The sequence below is a fragment of the Nerophis ophidion genome, linkage group LG16 (genome assembly GCF_033978795.1).
Source record: "Nerophis ophidion isolate RoL-2023_Sa linkage group LG16, RoL_Noph_v1.0, whole genome shotgun sequence".
NCBI classification, from domain to species: Eukaryota; Metazoa; Chordata; class Actinopteri; order Syngnathiformes; family Syngnathidae; genus Nerophis; species Nerophis ophidion.
This window is the reverse complement of record NC_084626.1, coordinates 13,719,711-13,742,500: the sequence shown is the minus strand read 5'-3', so window position 1 is coordinate 13,742,500 and position 22,790 is coordinate 13,719,711. Positions and strand designations below refer to the sequence as shown.

The 22,790-nt window shown below is 44.0% G+C and overlaps 1 protein-coding gene across 1 annotated transcript in view; it reads right to left on the bottom strand.

The window, feature by feature from the left end:
- The window catches only part of LOC133534965 (aminoacylase-1A-like), a 42,425-nt gene that overhangs the window by 12,807 nt on the left and 6,828 nt on the right, over positions 1-22,790 (bottom strand). The window contains exons 3-7 of the mRNA XM_061874330.1: positions 14,871-14,935; positions 3,728-3,832; positions 3,564-3,658; positions 3,265-3,341; positions 1,049-1,138 (exon numbers count right to left, since the gene is read on the bottom strand). Coding sequence (XP_061730314.1) covers positions 1,049-1,138; positions 3,265-3,341; positions 3,564-3,658; positions 3,728-3,832; positions 14,871-14,935 — 432 coding nt within the window. The remainder of the gene's footprint in view (positions 1-1,048; positions 1,139-3,264; positions 3,342-3,563; positions 3,659-3,727; positions 3,833-14,870; positions 14,936-22,790) is intronic.

The following is a 22,790-nucleotide window of genomic DNA, read 5'->3' as shown; positions in this document are numbered from 1 at the left end:
TTTCAGTGGAAGACACTTTGCATTCTATGTGCACCAAATAGTACGCAACGTCACGCTAAAGAAAAAAAAAATCACACTTAAACACATCAAACCTAATTTGCCACCTGAAATGCCAGCTTCGTGACAAATGTTTTGGAAGTCTACAAAGATGCTTGTGCTGCTCAAGAAGCTTCTCCAGAGAAAAGTGAGCACAAAACATAGTAAAATCTAAGTTTGAAAAATAATAGGTATAAAAAAAGATAGTGGGTACTGTCTTGAGAAGTATGAAGTTATCGGTAGCTTCAAAAAAAATATACTGTGCATCCTACTTTTTCCACTCTCCGTCAAATACAAATTCATTTACTGTACAACCTTAATTTTTCCCCCTTTTTTTTGGCATTCTGTCATGCTCCCTAACAAAAAACCTACCATAGAAATCCTGGAATGTTTGTACTTTTCAGTGGGTTAAATAAAAAAATAGCAGGGGATCAAATTTATGTTCCCAATTTTATGTCTATTGAATCCTGTGCCCCCAGTGAATATTGCATGTCAGAGATAAAAAAAAATATTTGTTTTACTTTGTCTTTAGAGGACTAATAAAAGTTTCCACTTCTTTAATTAAACTGAGTTTTTTTTTTAATTTGCAATAGTGACTAAACCAAAATGATTTAAAATTTAGATAGTCCAAGAAAAAGCTCATTAAAAGCAAAATAATGGCTAAGACTTGAGGGCAAAGAGTAAAATGGACGAAGGTTTAATGCTTATTACATCACATATTATATACCTGTATTTAAATCCTTTTAATTTTGCTTCATGAGAGACTGCTGAAATGGCTTATAAAGCTCATGGCAAAAATTATTGGTGTCATGGTTTCCCACAATTTATATAGTGATCCCATCAACTAAATTAAATAGCAGATGTTCTAAAATAAAAAATGAGGCATAAAGTGTTGCCTATTATAATCATAATCAAACACTGACCTACTTTTTTTCCACATAAGTACCTGAGCAGTTTATTTATCTATGAGTTTATAACTTTGTGTTGTTGACATGACACGTTATTAATTTACCTTCATCCAAGGCAAAGCCAATGTTTAATTTCTGGAACTCTGGATGCGCCACAAACGTTTCCATGCCTTTATGACCTCCAACCTCTTCATCTATCAAGACAGACATTTTAAAATGCACAGTGGTTACAGCACATGTGTTATCTTGGAGTGTATTAAAAAGTGCAAAAAAAAAACATTGCTCACTTTGACCACATGGTTATTTATGAACGAGTTTTTTGCAAGCACCTGTTAGCGTAAGTACTGTGCATCTCACCCTATGAAATTTCTTTGTAGTTTATAGATTGATTAGCAAGAATATCCATCCATCCATCCATCCATTTTCTACCGCTTATTCCCTTTCGGGGTCGCGGGGGGCGCTGGCGCCTATCTCAGCTACAATCGGGCGGAAGGCAGGGTACACCCTGGACAAGTCGCCAAGAATAACGGTGCCATTTCTACATTAAAGACATTACATGAGCTGCAGAAAGTCCATCCATCCATCCATCCATCCATTTTCTACCGCTTATTCCCTTTCGGGGTCGCGGGGGGCGCTGGCGCCTATCTCAGCTACAATCGGGCGGAAGGCAGGGTACACCCTGGACAAGTCGCGAAGAATAACGGTGCCATTTCTACATTAAAGACATTACATGAGCTGCAGAAAGTCATGGAGTATAAATAATATTGCTGCAAACATATTGGCGACGAACAGAAACTGAAAAACGGCATCAAAACCCAGTTTATGAAGGCTTGTGCTGTTAGAAGGTAGGCTTGGCTCACACAACCTAATCTCCGGTTTCTGCCCTCAAATATTCAAAATTAGCAATTGTTATTTAGTGAAACATTAAAAAAACGATTGAAATGATACAGAAAATTATTTTGTTTTAGTTGAAAAATATTTCATGCTATCTCCAGTTTGTTTTTTTGAATTTTTCATTACAGGTGAGGCTCTGCTTTTCCTGCCTCCCCTGACCACACAGTGTGATGCAGAGCCAGATAAAGTTCCTGGATGCCGACCATTCATGATACTTCAAATGCATACACTAGAATCTTGTGGTGTTAAATTTGGAGGTCCTCGGCCTGTAAAACGTCTAGAACGTCAAATTTGATCGTCTTCTCAGTGCTCTGCCAGAGCCACTAAACTACATCTCACTATACCTAAGCGTGTTTATTTGTTTATTAGAGTATTTTCTTTGAGGTGGAAAGTTGCAATTCTGGAATAAGGTGCTTAAAAAAACGACACTATAAATGGGCGAAATCTAACAAATCAGATTTAACAATAAAAATCCTTTGTCGAATACAGCCCTATTATACAGTGTTTAATTCACGAAGGAAAATATGGAGACCGCTGGAAGAAGATACCATAAAAGTCCGTTCTCCAAGGTAAATGCTGTGCATTATTATATTACTTATATTATTATTATAGACTGCCACCAAACCCTATTTCCTAATAGTAAGGAAAAAAAATTTCAGATAGTGATCCAAATGTAATCACTTCTTCCTTATAACATTTCCCGAATGTTTCTGAGCTATGTTGAAAACTAAAAAAACAACACCAGCAACTACATGACCTACTGGCAGTGGTAATTAATTATTTTTAAAAGGTATTTTTGTTATTTTGTCCTTCTCTGTTCATGTTCTTATGTTTTGGGGCTACAGATGTAAATTAGCAACTGTGTATAATCTGTTGATTTAGAGTCTATAAATCATACTGTTCATCAGTGTGCATTGTCCTGAATAACTACATCTCTAACTGAAAGATGAACAAAACTGTCATGATTGAATAATGAATACATTCTTGGCAAATGCTTTTGCTCTTGTACGTCTTGCGCTGGTCCAAGAATTTAATCTCTAGCGGCACAATGTGAATGCCTCTGGCGGTCCATCTTAATCATGGTTCCAGTTCATGGAGAGCAAAACCAATGAAATGGAACCAGCCATATCCCAATATTCCTATCTGAAGTATTCAGATGACTTGGCCTGCTTTAAACACTAATTGTTTCAGAATAAACGCTTTGCTTTGTTCGTCTGTCACTTCCACACTGGCTACTAGAGAGTTCACTCCTTGCATCAGTTTCAGCACCTGTGTGTGTTTGTTCTATAGTAGAAACATTTCAATTAATTGCAATGTGAAAGATCGATTTGAGATACAAATATTTTGAGTTGCAAGCTCATAGGTCACGGCACCACTTTATAAGTGACTGATGAAAGGAATGAAAGACGCATTGAAATAAACTTACCAGGAACAAACATTAAGTGCACCGTGCGCAGCATTTTCCTCCCCTCAGCCTTTAGCCGTCTTACAGCCTGGATGTACCTATGGAAAGAGAGTGTAATGGGACTGAATTCCTAACAGGAAGTCTGCAGGATGGATGAATAGGTCGCAAAAGTCAAATTCTTGCCATTAGAGTCATGCAATTATCTGTGGTCAATTATTTTACATGCTCCAGTGTATTAATTTCTGTGAAACAAAGGGTACAGTTTACAACCGTATGAGTTTCCTGTAGCAAGAAGAGTCATCAAGGCATGTTATACCCACTGTATTGTCACACATTTCATGTCCTGTGATCCACGGCCATAAATGTTGCCCTCTTCGTCTTTGAAAGCGCTGAAGGCATCATATTTCCAGTGTTCCTGAAAGGGAGATCGGAAGACATCATTTACAAATGGCTCGTGCTGAAACAGGACACGTATCCGGCGTACCTGGTAAACGGGAACAACGTCTGTGTGGGAGTTGAGCAAAACAGATTTCAAGTTGGGGTTTGTCCCTTGCCAGGTGATGATGGACACGACACGGCCCAGACACACCTGAAGAAAGCAGGAACAACACTTAGCTGTCAGTGAAAAAATATTAATTTGAAGACATATTTTTCATAATCAAATATTAAAAGAGAGAAAAAAAATGCATTGTTAGCTTTTATATTAATTCTCAACATCAGAAAATATGCCCGTCATAAAATATTAATTTCAATATTTCAATAAACATGAACTTCTCAGTTTAAAGAGAAAAACCAAACAAAACAGGCAACAAGAATGGACCAGACCCTGAAATTAACCAAAATAAAATAAAATCAAGCTACATTACAAAATAACATGTAAAGTTATGAAATGACGGTAATGTTCTGACACTAAACTGCATCCAAGCAGACTGTGGAGGTTGAATTTTAAAGTCTCCTGTGGCAGTTGTCCTGCATGTGACGGATAAAAGTAGCAGCAGTCGGGTTGGGGTAGTTTAGGGCAGGCATTGACTGAGCTCTATCAGAACCAGTCAAAACACTGAATTAACTGTGCTGCGCTCTGCTGGTTGCTGCCAAGTGTGGCTGTTTTAAAAGGACCTATTGCAAAAATACTAGTCAAAGATTATCTATATGACAGGAACCCTCTAGTGTTTTTTAAGGATCTACTGCAATAAAATCCTCTATATGCACAATTCAAAAATCTTCTATATTACAGGAGCGCTCTGCTATTTTGCAAACCTACTGCTAAAAATTGTCAAAGCTCCTCTGTAAAACAAAAAATGTATAACCGTTTTTAAAGACACTGCAAATAACACTAGTCAAAGATCTTTCATAAATGATAAATGGGTTGTACTTGTCTAGCGCTTTCTACCCCTTTTTAAGAAGCCCAAAGCACTTTGACAGTATTTCCACATTCACCCTTTCACACACACATTCACACACTGATGGCAAGAGTGTGCAGTTGTTTTAAAGGAACTACTGCAAAAATACTATTCAATTATACTGTTTAAAGGGGGTGTGTGAAGCGCAATATGGAGGTATTTGGGTTTCAAAACTAACAATAAAATTGATGCTTTAAACAGGGAGGCGCCACACTGCAAGCTCTGCTTTAAAACATGCCTTGCCAAACGTGGCAATTAGTATTACAACCTTTGCTTCAAACTTAGGTAAACATTTAAATAATAAGTATTCAAATCTTCAAAAAGTGTTATAAAGAGTGACATGTAATAATGTGATCGTTACACCCTCCGTGCTTTTCGGCTCTCATGCTGACCGTAGTCGAGGAGCACAGGGCAGATGTTACCGTTTTCGTTGAGGGTGACACCCTTCAATGGGTCTGCTAAGCTCCAGTTATGGTCCGAATGCCGAGGCCGCCCATTTGTGACAATCATTTTATTATTAGTTTTGCGGGACACAACCCGAAATGTTGATCACTTTACTGCGCAGTGCACATTCAACCGCTCTCCCTTTACTTGCCCGTTCACTCACTTATGTCACTCACCCAAAAAATTGCCATTCTCGCAGACACACATACGCTACTCTCATAATATACAAACCCCGTTTCCATATGGGTTGGTAAATTGTTTTAGATGTAAATATAAACAGACTACAATGATTTGCAAATCCTTTTCACACTATATTCAATTGAATGTACTACAAAGACAAGATATTTGATGTTCAAACTCATAAACTTTTTTTTTTTTTGCAAATAATAATTAACTTTGAATTTAATGGCTGCAACACGTGCCAAAGTAGTTAGGAAAGGGCATGTTCACCACTGTGTTACATCACATTTTCTTTTAACAACACTCAATAAACGTTTGGGAACTGAGGAACTATTTATTGAAGCGTTGAAAGTGGAATTATTTACCATTCTTGTTTTATGTACGGCTTAAGTTGTTCAACAGTCCGGGGTCTTGTTGTCGTATTTTACGCTTCATAATGCGCCACACATTTTCGATGGAAGACAGGTCTGGACTGCAGGCGGGCCAGGAAAGTACCCGCACTCTTTTACTACGAAGCCACGCTGTTGTAACACGTGGCTTTGCATTGTTTTGCTGAAATAAGCAGGGCGTACATGAGAACGTTGCTTGGATGACAACATATGTTGCTCCAAAACCTGTATGGACCATTCAGCATTATTGGTGCTTTCACAGATGTGTAAATTACCCACGCATTGGGCACTAATACACCCCCATACCATCACAGATGCTGGCTTTTGAACTTTGCGCCTATAACAATCCGGATGGTTAATTTCCTTTTTATTCCGGAGGACACCACGTCCACAGTTTCCAAATATAATTTGAAATGTGGACTCGTCGGACCATAGTGCACTTTTCCACTTTGCATCACTCCATCTTAGATGAGCTCAGTCCCAGCAAAGCCGGGTGTTGTTGATAAATGGTTTTCGCTTTGCATAGTAGAGTGTTAACTTGTAGTGTTAACAAATTCCTTCAATTTTTGTTTTATATTTAACATTGTGTTTCACTTGCTACATTGCTTATCTGTATGCTTTCATCCATAGTTTTGTTGTTAGTATTTACTAATAATTGTACTTTTCTTAAAGTAGAACCATACATTTTGAAGCATTTACTACAATATTATTATTTTTTTTATACCCTAACCTAATCCTTGATTATGGCAGACTATTTGTAATATATAAAATTGCATTTTTTTTCTTTGAGTGAAACAAGAAAAGCCCAACTTTGAATTTTTAACCATCAAAAATGGTTCTGAGTGCATTAGGAAACATATGTTTAATGTATTGTAATATTGTCTGTTAAAATAAAGCGAATATTGACATTTTTTGTACTTCCCTTAATTTTTAAAATGTGTATACAGACACACAATCCATCTATTTTGTACCGCTTGTCACGTGTATATATATATATATATATATATATATATATATATATATATATTGTAACGGGTTGAATTAAAGGGAGATGTTAATGTTAATGTGTCAACTTTCACGTACTTAGTTTCATGTACTGTTCTATGACACTGAAGTTTACAGAGTGCCAGTGAAGGCAACATGTTCAGATTTGCATGCTGGGGGTTGCCTGTGATTGGGTGAGGGAATAGGAGGGAGAGTGCTGTTATGTTGGGATGCGGAAGTGAAGGAGTCAGAGGTTTTGGAGTGGGAGAGACAGAGACGCACAAGAGATAAGTTTAACAATACTAGAGATATATATACATGTGCCTTTGGCGGTGATTACGCCCCACAGTAGCCTGTTACGTGTCTAACAATAAAGACAGCAAGTGTACTACGCCTCTCAACTGGTTTCTGTGGAAACGCTACACTGGTGGAAACGCTACACTGGTGTCAGAAGAAAAAAAGACGGTGAGAAGAGATAAGGGACGCTACACACCACCGTTACACACGTGTGGACACAGAAGGACGGAGGACACAGCGTCCACACTCCGGTGAGAAATGGAGTACAAAAAAAAAAAAGTGAAGCGGGAGGAGGGAGCCGGGGTGCCGGAGCAATACGGCGCTGTCGGAGGCTGGGATGCGGCTGAGAGAGAGAGGGTGAGGAGAACGACTGCTCAGATGGCCGCTGATGCCGGGTTCAGCTCCTCTGCCCGTCTCGGAGCTGGACGTGCCGCAGGTGGAGAGCCAGCCGCCGTCAGGACGGAAAATGTCGCCCTGCCCTCGGTGAAAACCCCCAGGTATGATGGCAAGGCTGACTGGGAAGCTTTTCACGCCCAGTTCGAACTGTTAGCCCGGGCCGGCAGGTGGTCCACAGAAATGAAAGCCCTTCAGCTAGCTATGTGCCTCACCGGGGATGCTCTGTCAAGCCTGCTGCTGCTGAGCCCAGAAGACAGGAGTGACTATGATGCTTTAGTGGGAGCATTAAAGAGGAGGTTTGGACAATGTTCAGCGGCTAGCTTACTTCGCTCCGAGCTGTGCAGCCGACAGAGACGGGCCGGGGAGCCATTAAGAGATCTCGCCAATGACATTGAAGGGCTGGTCCACCGCACCTACGGCCACATGCCCCCCGCCATACAGAGCGAATTAGCTCGTGACCATTTCCTGCAGGCGCTGTCACCGGGCGACCTGCGTATCCAAACGCTGCTGGCTCACCCCAAGTCCCTCCTGGAGGCTTTGGAGCTGGCTTCAGAGAGAGAGATGCTGGGTGCTGGCCCCCCCACCTCCACGCTGGACAATGCACTGAGGGTGAGGGCCGCGAACGTACCTGAAAGGGACGACACAGCGCCTGCCTGGGCGGAGGAACTGACGCAGCTGGTGCGGGCTGCTTCGCTACGGGGAGAACAGCGCCCCTGGGGGCGCACAAGGGTCTGCTGGGCGTGCGGAAAACCTGGCCATCTGGCCCGGCAGTGCCCCAACGCCCCTAAAGACCAGGGAAACGACGCGGGGAACGCATAGCCGGGACGGTGCGGTTCCCCGGGACAGCGTCCCAACCCCGAACGGGCGGGGATACAACACTGGAGGATACAGGGGGCCAACAGGTGCAGGTCGTGATGCTGGGCCGGACTGGGGCGGGGAACTGTTGGTACGCCCCAGTGACATTCGGGGAGACATGCTGCTCTGCACTGGTGGACACCGGTTCGTCAGCCACCCTGGTAAGACCTGATGTGCTGGGAAGAGGAACCACAGTCTGGCCCACCTTAGTGAAGCTCCAGACGGTCACCGGGGACCGGGCCCCCATGGTGGGGGAGGCAGTGGAGACTGTGGGGGTGGGGAGAGAGATGGTTCGCTGCCCAGTGTGGGTCGCGGACCTGGAGGACTGCATACTAGGGTTGGATGTTCTTGAACTGATGGACTGTGTTATTAACACCAGGAGGGGAACGCTTCCATTCCCAGACGGACATGTCGTACAGATGTCAAGACAACCATCCCGGCCGAACTACAACACTGCTCACGCGGTCGCGGTGCGGACGACACAGGTGACATCAAGCATGGCTGCAGGCCCTGTCTTCCTCTGTGAGCCGACCACACCGCCCCCCTCCTCACCCGCCACAAAACCACATCGACCCACCACAATTCCAGCCCTCGACTGCAACCCCCCCTACAGGCCGCCCGAGCTGCCTTCCACCCCGCCCACCGCAGATCCCCACGGTCGCCCAACACCTGCCACACCGCCTGACAGTGAAGAGAGAGTCGCGGCCGTGAGAGAGGTGTGGCAGAAGAACTGTGACGGACTGACTCACATCGAACAGGGGTTGCTGTGGCAGCTCCTGCTGGAGTATAAAGACTGTTTCTCACTATCGGAGGATGACTTGGGCCAAACTGATCTAATCCGGCACGACATTGACACAGGGGATGCCCCGCCCATTAGAATGAGGCCCCGACGCCTTCCCCTGGCCCGACAGGCGGCAGCAGACAAAGCTCTACAGGACATGCAGCGAGCAGGACTCATCGAACCCTCCACCAGCCCTTGGGCCGCCCCAGTAGTCATGGTGCCTAAAAAGTCCAAAGAGGACTGGCGGTTTTGTGTGGACTTCAGACCACTCAACAACGTAACAAGAAAAGACTCTTCCCCCGTCCCACGAATCGACGAGGCCCTGGATACAGTGGCTGGGTCTTCCTGGTTCACCTCACTAGATCTGCGCAGCGGATACTGGCAGGTCCCCCTCACCCCCGCGGCCAGGCCCAAGACCGCCTTCATCACCAACGGGGGCTTGTGGCAGTTCAAGGTCCTTCCATTTGGCCTCTGTAACGCACCCGCTACATTCGAGAGACTAATGGACAGGGTGCTGGCTGGGATCCCCCGCCAGGAGTGTGTCGTTTATCTAGACGACATCCTGGTCCACGGGGTATCGTTTGAGTCAGGCCTCAGGGGCCTCAGGCGCGTGCTGGAGAGAGTGGCAGCAGCAGGACTGAGGCTGCACCCCCAGAAGTGCTGCTTTATGAGAGGGGAGGTCAGGTTCCTGGGTCACAGGCTGAGGGCTGGCGGCGTCAACACCATGGAAGAGAAAGTGCAGACTGTGCAGGACTGGCCCACCCCCAGCTCTATCTCCGAACTGAAGAGCTTCACAGGGCTGACCTCCTACTACAGGAGGTTCGTGAGGGGTTTCTCCAGCATAGCTGCGCCCCTGTTCCGGCTACAGCGGCCGAAAGAAAAGTTTGTCTGGACAGAGGAGTGCCAGACAGCGTGCACCTCACTTAAGAAGGCCCTCCTGGAGGCCCCGATTCTTGTCCCCCCTGACCCCACCCTGCCCTTCGTGCTTGACACGGACGCCAGCAACGTCGGCACGGGGGCCGTGCTGTCCCAGGTGACCCCCGAAGGGGTAAGAGTGGTTGCGTACTATAGTGGGACATTCAATAAGCACGAACGTCGTTACTGCGTCACCAGGCGGGAACTCCTTGCCGTGGTCAGTGCTATCAAACATTTCAAATATTACCTTGGGGGCCTCCACTTCACGGTTAGGACCGACCACGCAGCCTTACAGTGGCTCATGTCCTTCAGGGAGCCGGACGGCCAGCTGGCACGCTGGATCGAACTGCTACAGTCGTACGACTTCACCATGGTCTACAGGCCGGGGAAACAACATGGGAATGTGGACGCACTTTCCCGCCGACCCTGCGCCGCCGACAACTGCCGCTACTGTGAGAAAAGGGAGACACGAGAAAGCGAGCAGCAGCAAGACGAGGTGAAATGTGCGGCGGTGGGACTAACAGCTGTGGACACAGCAGAGTGGAGGCTCAAACAGGAAGAGGACAATGACATCAGACCGGTGCTCACGTGGACGACAGCTCAACGCCGACCCCCATGGGGAGAGGTTGGGCTTTGCTCCAGGGCCACGAAGGGGCTTTGGAATATGTTCTCAAACCTGCGTGTGTGTGACGGGGTGCTTCAGAGGGGGTGGAGGGAGGCTGCTACAGGAGAGACACTGTGGCAAGTGGTTGTACCCAGGGCCCTACGCGAAACAGTGTTACAGGCAGTGCACGGCACTCCCGGCTCTGGTCACTTCGGGGTTGGCAAAACACTCCGCCGCCTACGTCAGGGGTTTTACTGGGGGCAGCATGGGCGGGACGTGAAGGACTATTGCCGCCGCTGTGACAGCTGCACGGCGCGTAAAGGCCCCACCGACAGATCGCACGCCCAGGTTCAACAGTTCCCAGCGGGCTGCCCCATGGAGAGAGTGGGGATCGACGTTCTCGGACCGTTTCCCCGCTCAGAGAGAGGTAACCGTTATATCCTCACAGCCATGGATTACTTCACTAAGTGGCCAGAAGCATACTGCCTGCCGGACCAAGAGGCAGTAACCATAGTGGATGCGCTGGTGGAGGGGATGTTTAGCAGACTTGGGGTCCCCGAAGTCATCCACACAGACCAGGGAAGGAACTTCGAGTCCCGCGTATTTACGGCCATGTGTGAACAACTGGGCTCCCACAAGACACGCACTACACCCCTCCACCCGCAGAGCGACGGACTGGTCGAAAGATTCAACCGCACGTTGGCGCAGCAGCTGGCCATAGTGACAGCCAAACACCAACGTGACTGGGACACTCATGTCCCCCTGGTGTTGATGGCGTACCGGTCCGCCGCCCAAGACTCCACCTCCTGCTCCCCGGCCCTTCTCATGCTCGGCAGGGAGATCAGGACCCCGGCTGAGCTGATGGTGGGTAAGCCGCCCGACAGCCCAGCGGACCCCCCGGGGCCCGAATATGCCAGGAAGCTGCAGGACCGCCTAGAGTCTGTTCACGAGTTCGCCAGAGAGCAGTTAAGGAGCGCAGGAGCAAGACAAAAGAGGAACTATGACGTGCATGCCAAAGGGCGACATTTTAGTACTGGAGAACTGATCTGGGTGTTCAGCCCCTTGAGACAGAAGGGCAAGTGCCCGAAGCTGGACAGCAAGTGGGTGGGACCCTGCAGGGTCCTAGAGAGACTAGGTGAGGTTGTGTATAGAGTACAGCTGCCACCAAGAGGTAGTAAAGTTGCCTTACACCGTGACAGACTGGCCCCCTACCGGGGCACGGCCGTTTCCCCGGGACAAGGGGGCGGAACGCGAGAGAGCCTGGACACTACCCCAGACACTCCCCACGCCCCCACCAATGGACTGTCTTCCCCCCACCCCACCACCAATGGACAGTCTGCTTTTCACTTCCCCACCATGGGACCTGTCCTGTCTGACCCCCCCCATAATGGACTGTTAACCCCCCACCCTGTGCCTATCTCGGGCCCCCTTTCCCCCCCACGGCGCCTCCGGAGAGACGTCAGACCCCCCAGGCACCTGAGAGACTTTGTGTGCTCCCTCGGGGGCGAGGGACTTTGAAGAGGGGGTGTCATGTAACGGGTTGAATTAAAGGGAGATGTTAATGTTAATGTGTCAACTTTCACGTACTTAGTTTCATGTACTGTTCTATGACACTGAAGTTTACAGAGTGCCAGTGAAGGCAACATGTTCAGAGTTTCATGCTGGGGGTTGCCTGTGATTGGGTGAGGGAATAGGAGGGAGAGTGCTGTTATGTTGGGATGCGGAAGTGAAGGAGTCAGAGGTTTTAGAGTGGGAGAGACAGACGCACGAGAGATAAGTTTAACAATACTAGAGATATATATAAATGTGCCTTTGGCGGTGATTACGCCCCACAGTAGCCTGTTACGTGTCTAACAATAAAGACAGCAAGTGTACTACGCCTCTCAACTGGTTTCTGTGGAAACGCTACAATATATATATTATACATATAATATACATACATATAATATATAAGTTTTTTGTTAACATGCTAAAGGTGCTTAATAAAACTACAAGCCTGTTTGTAGTTCCCTTCTTTCATTAAAATAAATTGTACTTTTTTTGTGCCTTTTTGGTTTGGGACTCTTTGGAACTGTGTGACAAGGCTTGGCACTTCCGTGACTTCTGCGGTGCTTTTTTGTCAACTTCTGGATCTGCCTCCCGGGAGCCCAGCTGCTGCCACACCAGAGTCTATTTGGAGAGACTTGAGGAGATGCGGTTGAAGAGACAGGGCTTTGGAGCTGGCGCTAAGCGCCTGGACGGACAAGCTTCACGGTGTCTTGGCTAAATGAGCAGGTATCGGACACCTCGGAAGTATCCTCGCTCATCCATGCGGACTGGACACTGGCCGAGAGTTGGTGGGGGCCAAGGGTGGAGTCGGCTCTCATGGTTAGTTTGTTGAGGCTGCTCCTGTGTCTGGCCATGCTCCCCCCACCACAGCAGATGATGACGTGGAACACCGCAGAGGTACCACAGTGTTTTTTTGTTGTTGTTTTACTTTTGTGGCTGTGTGTAGAAGTGGCCGGTTACATCAGCTCTGCTCTTTTGTCATTTGTGTTCTTTAATGTTTCCCTCTTACACACGTTTGTGTGTGCTGTGTTTTTTTTCCTTGGCCCCAGTCTGGACCCCCTTTCCAGGGGCCCAGGCTTAGACTGAATTTTTTTTGGTTTCTCACCCCCCCTCACTCAGTGTTTATCTGTTTCTCACCTTTTTTGTAAGGGGTGCCGGACGTTGGAAGACCTGTCAGTGATCCTGTTCTGTCTCTCTCTAATGTTTGTCTGATCTTGAATGGGATTGTGCTGAAAATCTTAATATCCCCTTGGAGATTATTAAAGTATTTCTGATTCTGATTGACGACTGGCATTGATTATAATCAGATCACATAAAAGTGATAGGTTTTTAGCTTTTCGTTTGTCATGCATTGATACTCGTTTTTAATACCCTTTACAAGAAATGCATTGGAGTCAACTTCGTAGCTCGCTAGCTTGTATGCGCTAGTTTTCTGAGACTTTTTTTGTTAGCGCAGGCAGGATTGAGCAACACTTTTTTTGTGAAGACAAGAACTGTGCTGTTGGTCTTTACCTTTTTGACGACTGCTCCAGAGAGTCTGTTGAAATAAAAAGTGCCTCTCTCTCATAGTTTAGTTTCTTCTTCATACTAAACTCGCAGCAGCCAGCGTCATCTCAGGAGATCCTCGGGTGCTGTGAATGTCAATCAAGTGATGAAAGTGACGTCATAGCGAAGATTGATGATCAGTCATTTTTAGGTCTTTTTTTTTTTTAATGCCTCGCAATCGACTGGTAGTTTGCGATCGACCTAATAGGCACTAGATTAGATTTGATTAGACAGTACTTTATTTATTCCTTCAGGAGAGTTCTTTCAGGAAAATTAACATTTTCAGCACAATCCCATTCAAGATCAGACAAACATTACAGGGAGACAGAACAGGATCGCTGACGGGTCTGCAGGCTTCCAGCGCCCCTTACAAAAAAGATGAGATACAGGTAAACAAGGGGGGTGAGGGAAATATAAGATTAAAATAAAATAAAATTCAATTAAAAAATCGGTCCAAGCCTGGGCCCTGGAGAGGGGGTCCAGACTGAGGCCAAGGGGGGAAAAAAAAACAGCTCATAGCCATAGTACACATCCCTCATACATGTGTGTAAGAGGGAAACATCAAACATCAAAGAACACAAAGGAAATTAAAGACATTAAAGCAGCAGATACAACCAGCCACTTCTACATACAGCTATGAATAAAAACTAAAAGAAACATATACACTGTGGTGGCCTCTGCGGTGTTACACGCCATCGTCCGCTGTGGTGGAGGGAGCGTGGCCAGAGACAGGAGCAGACCCAACAAAGCAACCAAGAGAGCCGACTCCACTCTCGGCCGCCAACCAACTCTCGGCCAGTGTCCAGTCCGCATGGATGAGCGGAGATACGTCCACGAAGACTGAGGTGTCCGACACCTGCTCACCCAGCCAAGACACCGCGAAGCCTCTCCGTCCCGGCGCTCAGTGCTAGCTCCGCAGCCCTGTCCCCTCATCCGCATCTCCTTCAGTCACACACTAGTCAAAGATATTCTAAATATGACTGGAGGAGTGAGTGCTGCCGTTTTTAAAGACTTACTACTAAAAATATAGGTCAAAAAACTTCTTTATGAAAAAAAGATACTCTGTTGTCTAGGGCCTACTGCAACAACACTGGTCAAAGTTCCTCTAAACACCAAGAGAGGGTTTTTTTTTTTTGCATGTTTGTTTGTTTTGTACAAATCTGCTCGAAATCGTCTTTTCCTGGCCAGATTCGGCCGGCATTTTGCAAGTTTAATGACGCTGCTCAAATGCAACGACTCCTGCAAACACTTTTGTTTTATGTAATCGTGTGACAGTTTCAAAAACACACCTCAATCTTTTTCATAGGTAGGCCAAGCTCCGCTGCCATTCTGTCAAGGAATCTGAGAGCAGCATCTGTAAAGGAATCATTACAGGAAGCTTTAATTTAAATACATTATTTGTCAAAACGTGATTTACCAGTCTAGTTACTTACTAAACATGAACTTCCTCATGATGTATAAAGTGGATTATTTATACTGTAAATGTGCTTTATCTTTTACCTAAACACATGTAAACTGCTCTATTGCACGTGTGCTATGTGTGTTATCTATGTGTGCTATGTAGCAATGAGGTGTTAGACCCACATCACAACATGAGAGCGGTGTCCTCTTTTTTCCCTTTTCTCAGGGGTCTTTCTGAGGCCCCTGCTCAAAAAAGGACATTACAATAGTGGTAACTCCGCTTTTTTTTTAATGATTCGGTTCTACACAAAATTTCCCCACCTTTATTGTAAGGCCAAACATTCCAAGCAACAACCTAAGCACGCACGCACACACCCACACACTCACGCACATTCACATGCACAGATTTATTGTGCCATGAGCTTAATTTTATGATTTATTGTGGCCACAAGGTGTCACCACAATAACAATTAAACTGCACTTCAACTTAAATACAGTATAAATCAATTTAAGATGTTTAATAATAAATAGGTTAGTGTCGTTTTTATTCCTACCACTGTTCTCTTTTTGAGTAATTTCACTTGGTCAAACCTTTTTTGACATTTTACTGGACAAAACAAAAGAAGTATATAGGATTCCTGCTGATATTGTATGTGATCAATATTGGAATAGGCCAATACTCAAAGCTCCAATATCAGTATCGTACCGGAGGTAAAAAAAAAGAAAAAAAAAAGTTGGAAAACAAGGTACCACTGTATCAATCTATCAATTACAAACCATGTGTAAATCACTGTGGTATCAATATAAAGCTAACAGTTGTGGGACGTTAAAAGTGAAAGCATCATTTTAAAAGCCATTGTGTTTAAAGGGGAACTGCACTTTTGATTGATAAAACATGAACAATCATATTACAGTATCTGTAAAGCATTAGCCCAGATTTCATGATTTATTTGTACACTAGCCAGACAGCGCATGCACTGTAGTTGTAACAATACACATGTGCAGCATTCATCATGAACGATATATACAGTGACTTACTCGATTTTGTTTGGTCCAGCTGGCAGGGGGACTTTTTTATCCTATTGATTTTGGGTAAGCAATTCATTTATGTTGAAATAGCTTGGCTCCCAGTTCCACATTTATAGTTTTAAAGACACTTTCATCTCACTCTCTTGGCTTCTGTCTACGCCAATATCTCACCCTTCCTTCGTGCTTGCTTTTAGAAGCAATAGCTTATCCACAGTATATTATTCAGCTTCAAAAATATAAGGTTGTGAATCCTCATTTGTCCAAAAAAAAGTCTTCATTGTCTATTACCAAGTCTGCCATGATTAGAACATGTCACGATCCGGCCGCTTATATGTCTTTGTTCATGTTTAGTTCTGGACTCTGCCGATTCCTTGTGTTTGAGCACTTCCCCGTTCGTTTAGTCACCATGGCAATGTTTTGTGCTCCTCCTCACGGGCTCCTGTCACACCTGTTTTTGATTATTATTTGTGTATTTAAGCCCACCTGATTCCTCAGTTCGTCCTCGGTCCATTACTTGCTTTTCGCAACACGTCACGTTTTGTATCCTTCTGCCCTCGATTATTTTGTGCTAAGTTCCGCCTTAGCTTCACGTGCGTGTGGCACGTCGTTTAATGTTTTCTGTTTCCTGCTACGTTTTTAGCATTAGATTTCCGTGCATTGACACGCGCTTTGTTTTTCTCCTTTTTTGCACCAGTGTTCTTTTGTTTTATTATATTAAAACATATTCTTACCTGCAATCCTGCTGACTGGTAGTGTGTGCATCCACGAAGTGGCAACTCCGCGCAACAAGTGCGCCGAACGCGTGACAGAACACACACAACCGTTTGTTTCCGGAAGTAGGAACACACATTTGTTGGCAGAAGTCCGACAAGCACGGCTATGGAAACAGAAATCAATGCGCTGAAGAAATCAGTCCGGGTGTGGATTAAAAGGATCAAAATACGCTAAATAGTGAACATATTACATATAGCATTATGTTACATATAACACTTTACTTTATATGACCAATTGTTATGAACGTATGTGTTACTACATTATATATATATATAATTGCAGTGGGTATAAGTTGTACAATGACTCCCATTAGCCACATATTTCGAGCGTTTATCATCATTTAAAATCCTAAAAAAAAAAAAAGACATACGTGTGTTCTTGTCACTCATAATGATTGTAAAATTCCCAAAAAAGTTCCCTGATGTATAATGTTGTACGTATGTATGTCATGTTCGAAATAAACTAAGAAAAGAAGTACAGTCCCCCTTTAAGGAAATGAAGGTGGAACATTGGAAAAAAGTAAACCATTTTTTTTGCATGTTTGTCTATGTTGTTAAACAATACTAGTGGTTGAACGGGTTTAAACGGTAAAAAAGGATCAACAATCCTTTTTTGTCGTCGGTGGACTTTGAGTTTTTTTTTAGTTATCAATAAACCCCAAGGCAAAAGGGATTGTTGATCCTTTTTTACCGTTTAAACCCGTTCAACCACTAGTATTGTTTAACAACATAGACAAACATGCAAAAAAAATGGTTTACTTTTTTCCAATGTTCTGCCATACTTACAGGTAAATTGTGGTCCTATGAGCTAAACTAAGCTCATCTGCACAAGCCTTAGCAAACAAAAGCAGAGGAGCCAATGTATTCATTTGAAAACATTAGTGATCAATGATGGATTCATCAAACAAGCAGCTTAAAAATATAAGAGTTGCAATCTACCAGTTGTTATTTCACTGATAATGAAAACATGATTTTAAAATAATTTAAATTTTTTTCTAAGATCAGGCCTTAAAGCGGAATTGCCTTCTTTTTTTGGTCATTTTGCCTATTATTCACAATCATTATGAAATACACAACAACGTATAGATTTGTTTTAAATACATTCTAACTTGTCAATAAAAGTATGCTTACAGCGGAGTCAATGGGAGCTCCTCTATTTCGCCCATAAAATCAAAATAAATAACCATCCAAAAACCTCCATCAATACTCATTTACATTTACATTTTGTGATTTATATATTAACCAAGTATTAGTGATACTTGGTTAATATCTTGACTCCCACACCATTTCTTCGTGAGAATTATGAGTCATTTTTCACCTAAATGGCAATGTATGAACATCCCAGCTGTCTGCATCCTAATGACAGCAGACCTTACATAGTAAGTGATGTTTTAATATGTTTGTTAACTCTCATTAAGTCTGCAGTGAGTAATAATCAGTTATGAAGAAATAAAAAAACGCAAAAATTGTGATGCGTTTTTAAAATTAATGCATCGCGTATGCTTAAAATGATCAGAATACGTACATATTAAATGTTATTATAAATGTGCCCATTACTACATTACATAAATGCTTACATCCTGTATATAAATTCTCAATTGAGGTGTTTTGGATGTTTTTAAGGCCTTTTTTAAAATTAAAATCCATCTCTCATTAACGACAGGCAATATTTAAAAAAAAAAGTGCAGTTCCCCTTTAAGGATATGTATATATTTAGGGTCATCTTTTGTTAGGGTCAATTATAATTATTATGATATTTCTTTACAGTCTGGGTAAGTTTTTGCCTCATCTTTCACTTAAGACACAAGTGAAGAACGCAATACTGACCTGATAAGTGTGAAAGAGAAAGAGATGATACAGTATTATTTGCTTAGAGATGCTACCTGGTGGTTGTTTGAGCACTCTGCAGCTGGTACTGCATAGTCCCATTCCTTAATTTCTCTCTGGCACTCAACGAGGGTGGACGCTCCCCTTTCCTCTCCCTTATCCCTCCTGCTTGCTTCTTTGTTTTGTCTTGTCTTAACTTTCTTGTTGCCTCTTCAAAAAATGTTTTGTCATTATTTCTTACAAACTCTGGAAATAAACCCCGGGACACGGGAGTGCTTTCAGGGCAAAAACAAAAAAACAAAAAAATCAGAACCAGTAGTAGGAAATTATAATTACAATATTAAAGGCTTACTGAAATGAGATTTTCTTATTTAAACGGGGATAGCAGGTCCATTCTTTGTGTCATACTTGATCATTTCGCGTTATTGCCATATTTTTGCTGAAAAGATTTAATAGAGAACATCGACGATAAAGTTCGCAACTTTTGGTCGCTAATAAAAAAGCCTTACCTGTACCGGAAGTAGCAGACGATGTGCGCGTGACGTCACGGGTTGTGGAACTCCTCACATCCTCACATTGTTTACAATCATAGCCACCAGCAGCGAGAGCGATTCGGACAGAAAGCAACAATTTCTCCATTAATTTGAGCGAGGATGACAGATTCGTGGATGAGAGCAGTGAGAGTGAAGGACTAGAAAATAAAATTAAATTAAAAAAAAGGCTAGGGCAGTGGGAGCGATTCAGATGTTATTAGACAGATTTACTAGGATAATTCAGATAAATCCCTGATCTGCTTATTGTGTTACTCGTGTTTTAGCGAGATTATATGGTACCTAAAAGTCGGAGGGGTGTGGCCACGAGTGTGGTGACCGCCAGTGTCTCCGGTGGTAGGAGGTAAGAGAGTCCACAGCTGCAGGAGGACGCAAGCTCCGCTCATGTCTACGGTAAAAGCCATCTTATTACCACAATTTTCTCACCGAAACCTGCCGGTTGACATGTGGTCAGGAACCATGTTCGCTTGAGCGCTCTGTTCCATAGTAAAGCTTCACCTTCGGGAATGTAAACAAGGAAACACCGGCTGTGTTTGTGTTGCTAAAGGCAGCTGCAATACACCGCTTCCCACCTACATCTTTCTTCTTTGACTTCTCCATTATTATTTGAACAAATTGCAAAAGATTCAGCAACACAGATGTCCAGAATATTTTGTAATTATGCGATTAAAGCAGACGACTTTTAGCCGTGAGCGGTGCCGGAAGAGCATGTCCGCTACAACCGGTGACGTAACGCGCACGCGTCATCTTTCCGCAACGTTTTCAACAGGCCGTATTGGCATGTATTGCAATGTTAAGATTTCATCATTGATATATAAACTATAAGACTGAGTGGTCGGTAGTAGTGGGTTTCAGTAGGCCTTTAAATTGATATTGTTACACCGCAAGTGTTTGTGTCTGATTATATTTGTGATGAAAAATGATCACAAATTTCAATAATCTTGAGTATTTTAAGTATCAGTATTAGTATGACCAATAATGTCCCTGTAACTATACAATAACTATACAATATACTAACTATACAATAAATACTAGACTATACGATACCCAAATGTGTAGTATCGTACAAAACTAAATGTCAAGCAGCCATACAACAGGAGAATAAGTATATGAAAAATAATAGCAAATTAGCAAGTAATAATTGATTTGAGAAAACTAAATAACCAGGAATAACACAATATATTACCACATACTGTACATCAGCAGCGAAACTGAAATGCTTCTATTATCATCAATCTCTTCCATTTTCTACCCCTTATTCCCTTCAAGATCGCGGTGGGCATTTATATCCATCCATCCATCATCTTCCGCTTATCCGAGGTCGGGTCGCGGGGGCAACAGCCTAAGCAGGGAAACCCAGACTTCCCTCTCCCCAGCCACTTCGTCTAGCTCTTCCCGGGGGATCCCGAGGCGTTCCCAGGCCAGCCGGGAGACATAGTCTTCCCAACGTGTCCTGGGTCTTCCCCGTGGCCTCCTACCGGTTGGACGTGCCCCAAACGTGCCTCTGGGCATTTATATGCCAAATAATATATTGTGATGCCTATCGTTATCACAAGAGGCTGCAATATACACTATATTGCCAAAAGTATTTGGCCACCTGCTTTGACTCACATATGGACTTGAAGTGCCATCCCATTCCTAACCCATAGGGTTCAATATGATGTCAGTCAACCTTTTGCAGCTATTACAGCTTAAAACCCTTCTGGGAAGGCTGTCCACAAGGTTGCGGAGTGTGTTTATGGGACTTTTCTACCCTTCTTCCAAAAGCGCATGGGTGAGGTCACACACTGATGTTGGTTGAGAAGGCCTGGCTCTCAGTCTCCGTTCTAAATCCTCCCAAAGGTGTTCTGTCGGGTTCAGGTCAGGACTCTGTGCAGGCCAGTCAAGTTCATCCACACCAAACTCTGTCATTCATGTCTTTATGGACCTTGGTTTGTGCACTGGTGCACAGTCATGTTGGAAGAGGAAGGTGCCCGCTCCAAACTGTTCCGAGAAGGTTGGGAGCATGGAATTGTCCAAAATGTTTTGCTATCCTGGCGCATTCAAAGTTTCTTTCACTGGAACTAAGGGGCAAAGCCCAACTTCTGAAAAACAACCGCACGCCATAATTTCTCCTTCACCAAATTTCACACTCAGCACAATGCAGCCCGAAATGTAGCGTTCTCCTGGCAAACTCCAAAACCAGACTCGTCCATCAGATTGCCAGATAGAAAAACGTGACTCATTTCAGAGAATGTGTCTCAACTGCTCTAGAATCCAATGGCGATGTGCTCTACACCACAGCATCCAACGCTTTGCATTGGACTTGGTGATATATGGCTTAGATGCAGCTGGTCGGCCATGGAAACCCATTCCATGAAGCTCTCTGCGTACTGTACATGGGCTAATTGGAAGATCACATGAAGTTTGGAGCTCTGTAACAACTGACTTCGAAGAAAGTCTCTTTGCGCTATGCGCTTCAGCATCCGCTGACCCTTCTCTGTCAGTTTACGTGGCCTACCACTTCGTGGCTGAGCTGGTGTTGTTCCCGAATTATTCAATTTTCTTATAATAAAGTTCATTTTGGAATATTTAGGAGCGAGGACATTTCATGACTGGATTTGTTGCACAGGAGGCATCCTATGACAGTTCCATGCTGGAAATTGTGAATATTGTGTGCTGTAATCTAGAGATCACCAAAGCACAACAAAGACTTTTTCAAGGACTTTTCATTGAACATTTCAAGTAGTTCATTGCTTTTAGTCTGGTGCTCTACGACAAGATTTCAATCGTTTGAGATTTTAATGTACACGTTTGTTGTCCTTCTAAAACCATGGCCGGAGAGATTTGGACTTAGTTGAAGCTTTTAATTTGGCGCAGCATGTTACTGGCCCAACATGTGCATGGACAAACTCTAGACCTTGTACTGTCTTATGGTTTTAATAATGACAATGTTGTTGTTGGTGATGCTGTGTTTTCCGATCACAGTCCTGTCATGTTCAATTTAAGTTTGGACCCTGATGTAAAACCGCCTGCCATGCGTCATGGGCGTGTTATTAGGTCTGACACTGCAGCTGCCTTTTCTCCTTTGTTCACTGTGTCCATGCAGAGTATACAATGAGGTCCACAAGTATTTGCACACCCTGCAATTTTGCAAGTTCTACCACTTAGAAATTAGGGAAAGGTCTGAAATATTCATCATAGATGTGTTTCCACTGTAAGAGACATAATCTAAAAAGAAAAATCCGGAAATCACAATGTATGAGTTTTTAATAATTTATTTGTATGTTACTGGGGTTCATAAGTATTTGCACACATGAGTGTTAATATTTAGTGCAGAATGCAATTAAAGAGGTCAAACGTTTCCTACAGTTCTTCATCAGGTTTGCACACACGGCAACAGGGATTTAGGCTCCCTCCAAAGATTTTCTATTGGATTTAGATCTGGAGACTGGCTAGGCCACTCCATACCTTGATATGCTCGGTATGGACCCACTCCTTGGTTATCCTGGCTGTGTGCTTCATGTTGGAAGACCCAGCCACGACACATCTTCAATGCTCTGAGTGACGGAAGGAGGTTTTTGGCCAAAATCTCTCAATACATGCCCTGTTCATCCGCCCCTTAATACAGTGTAATCGTCCTGTCCCC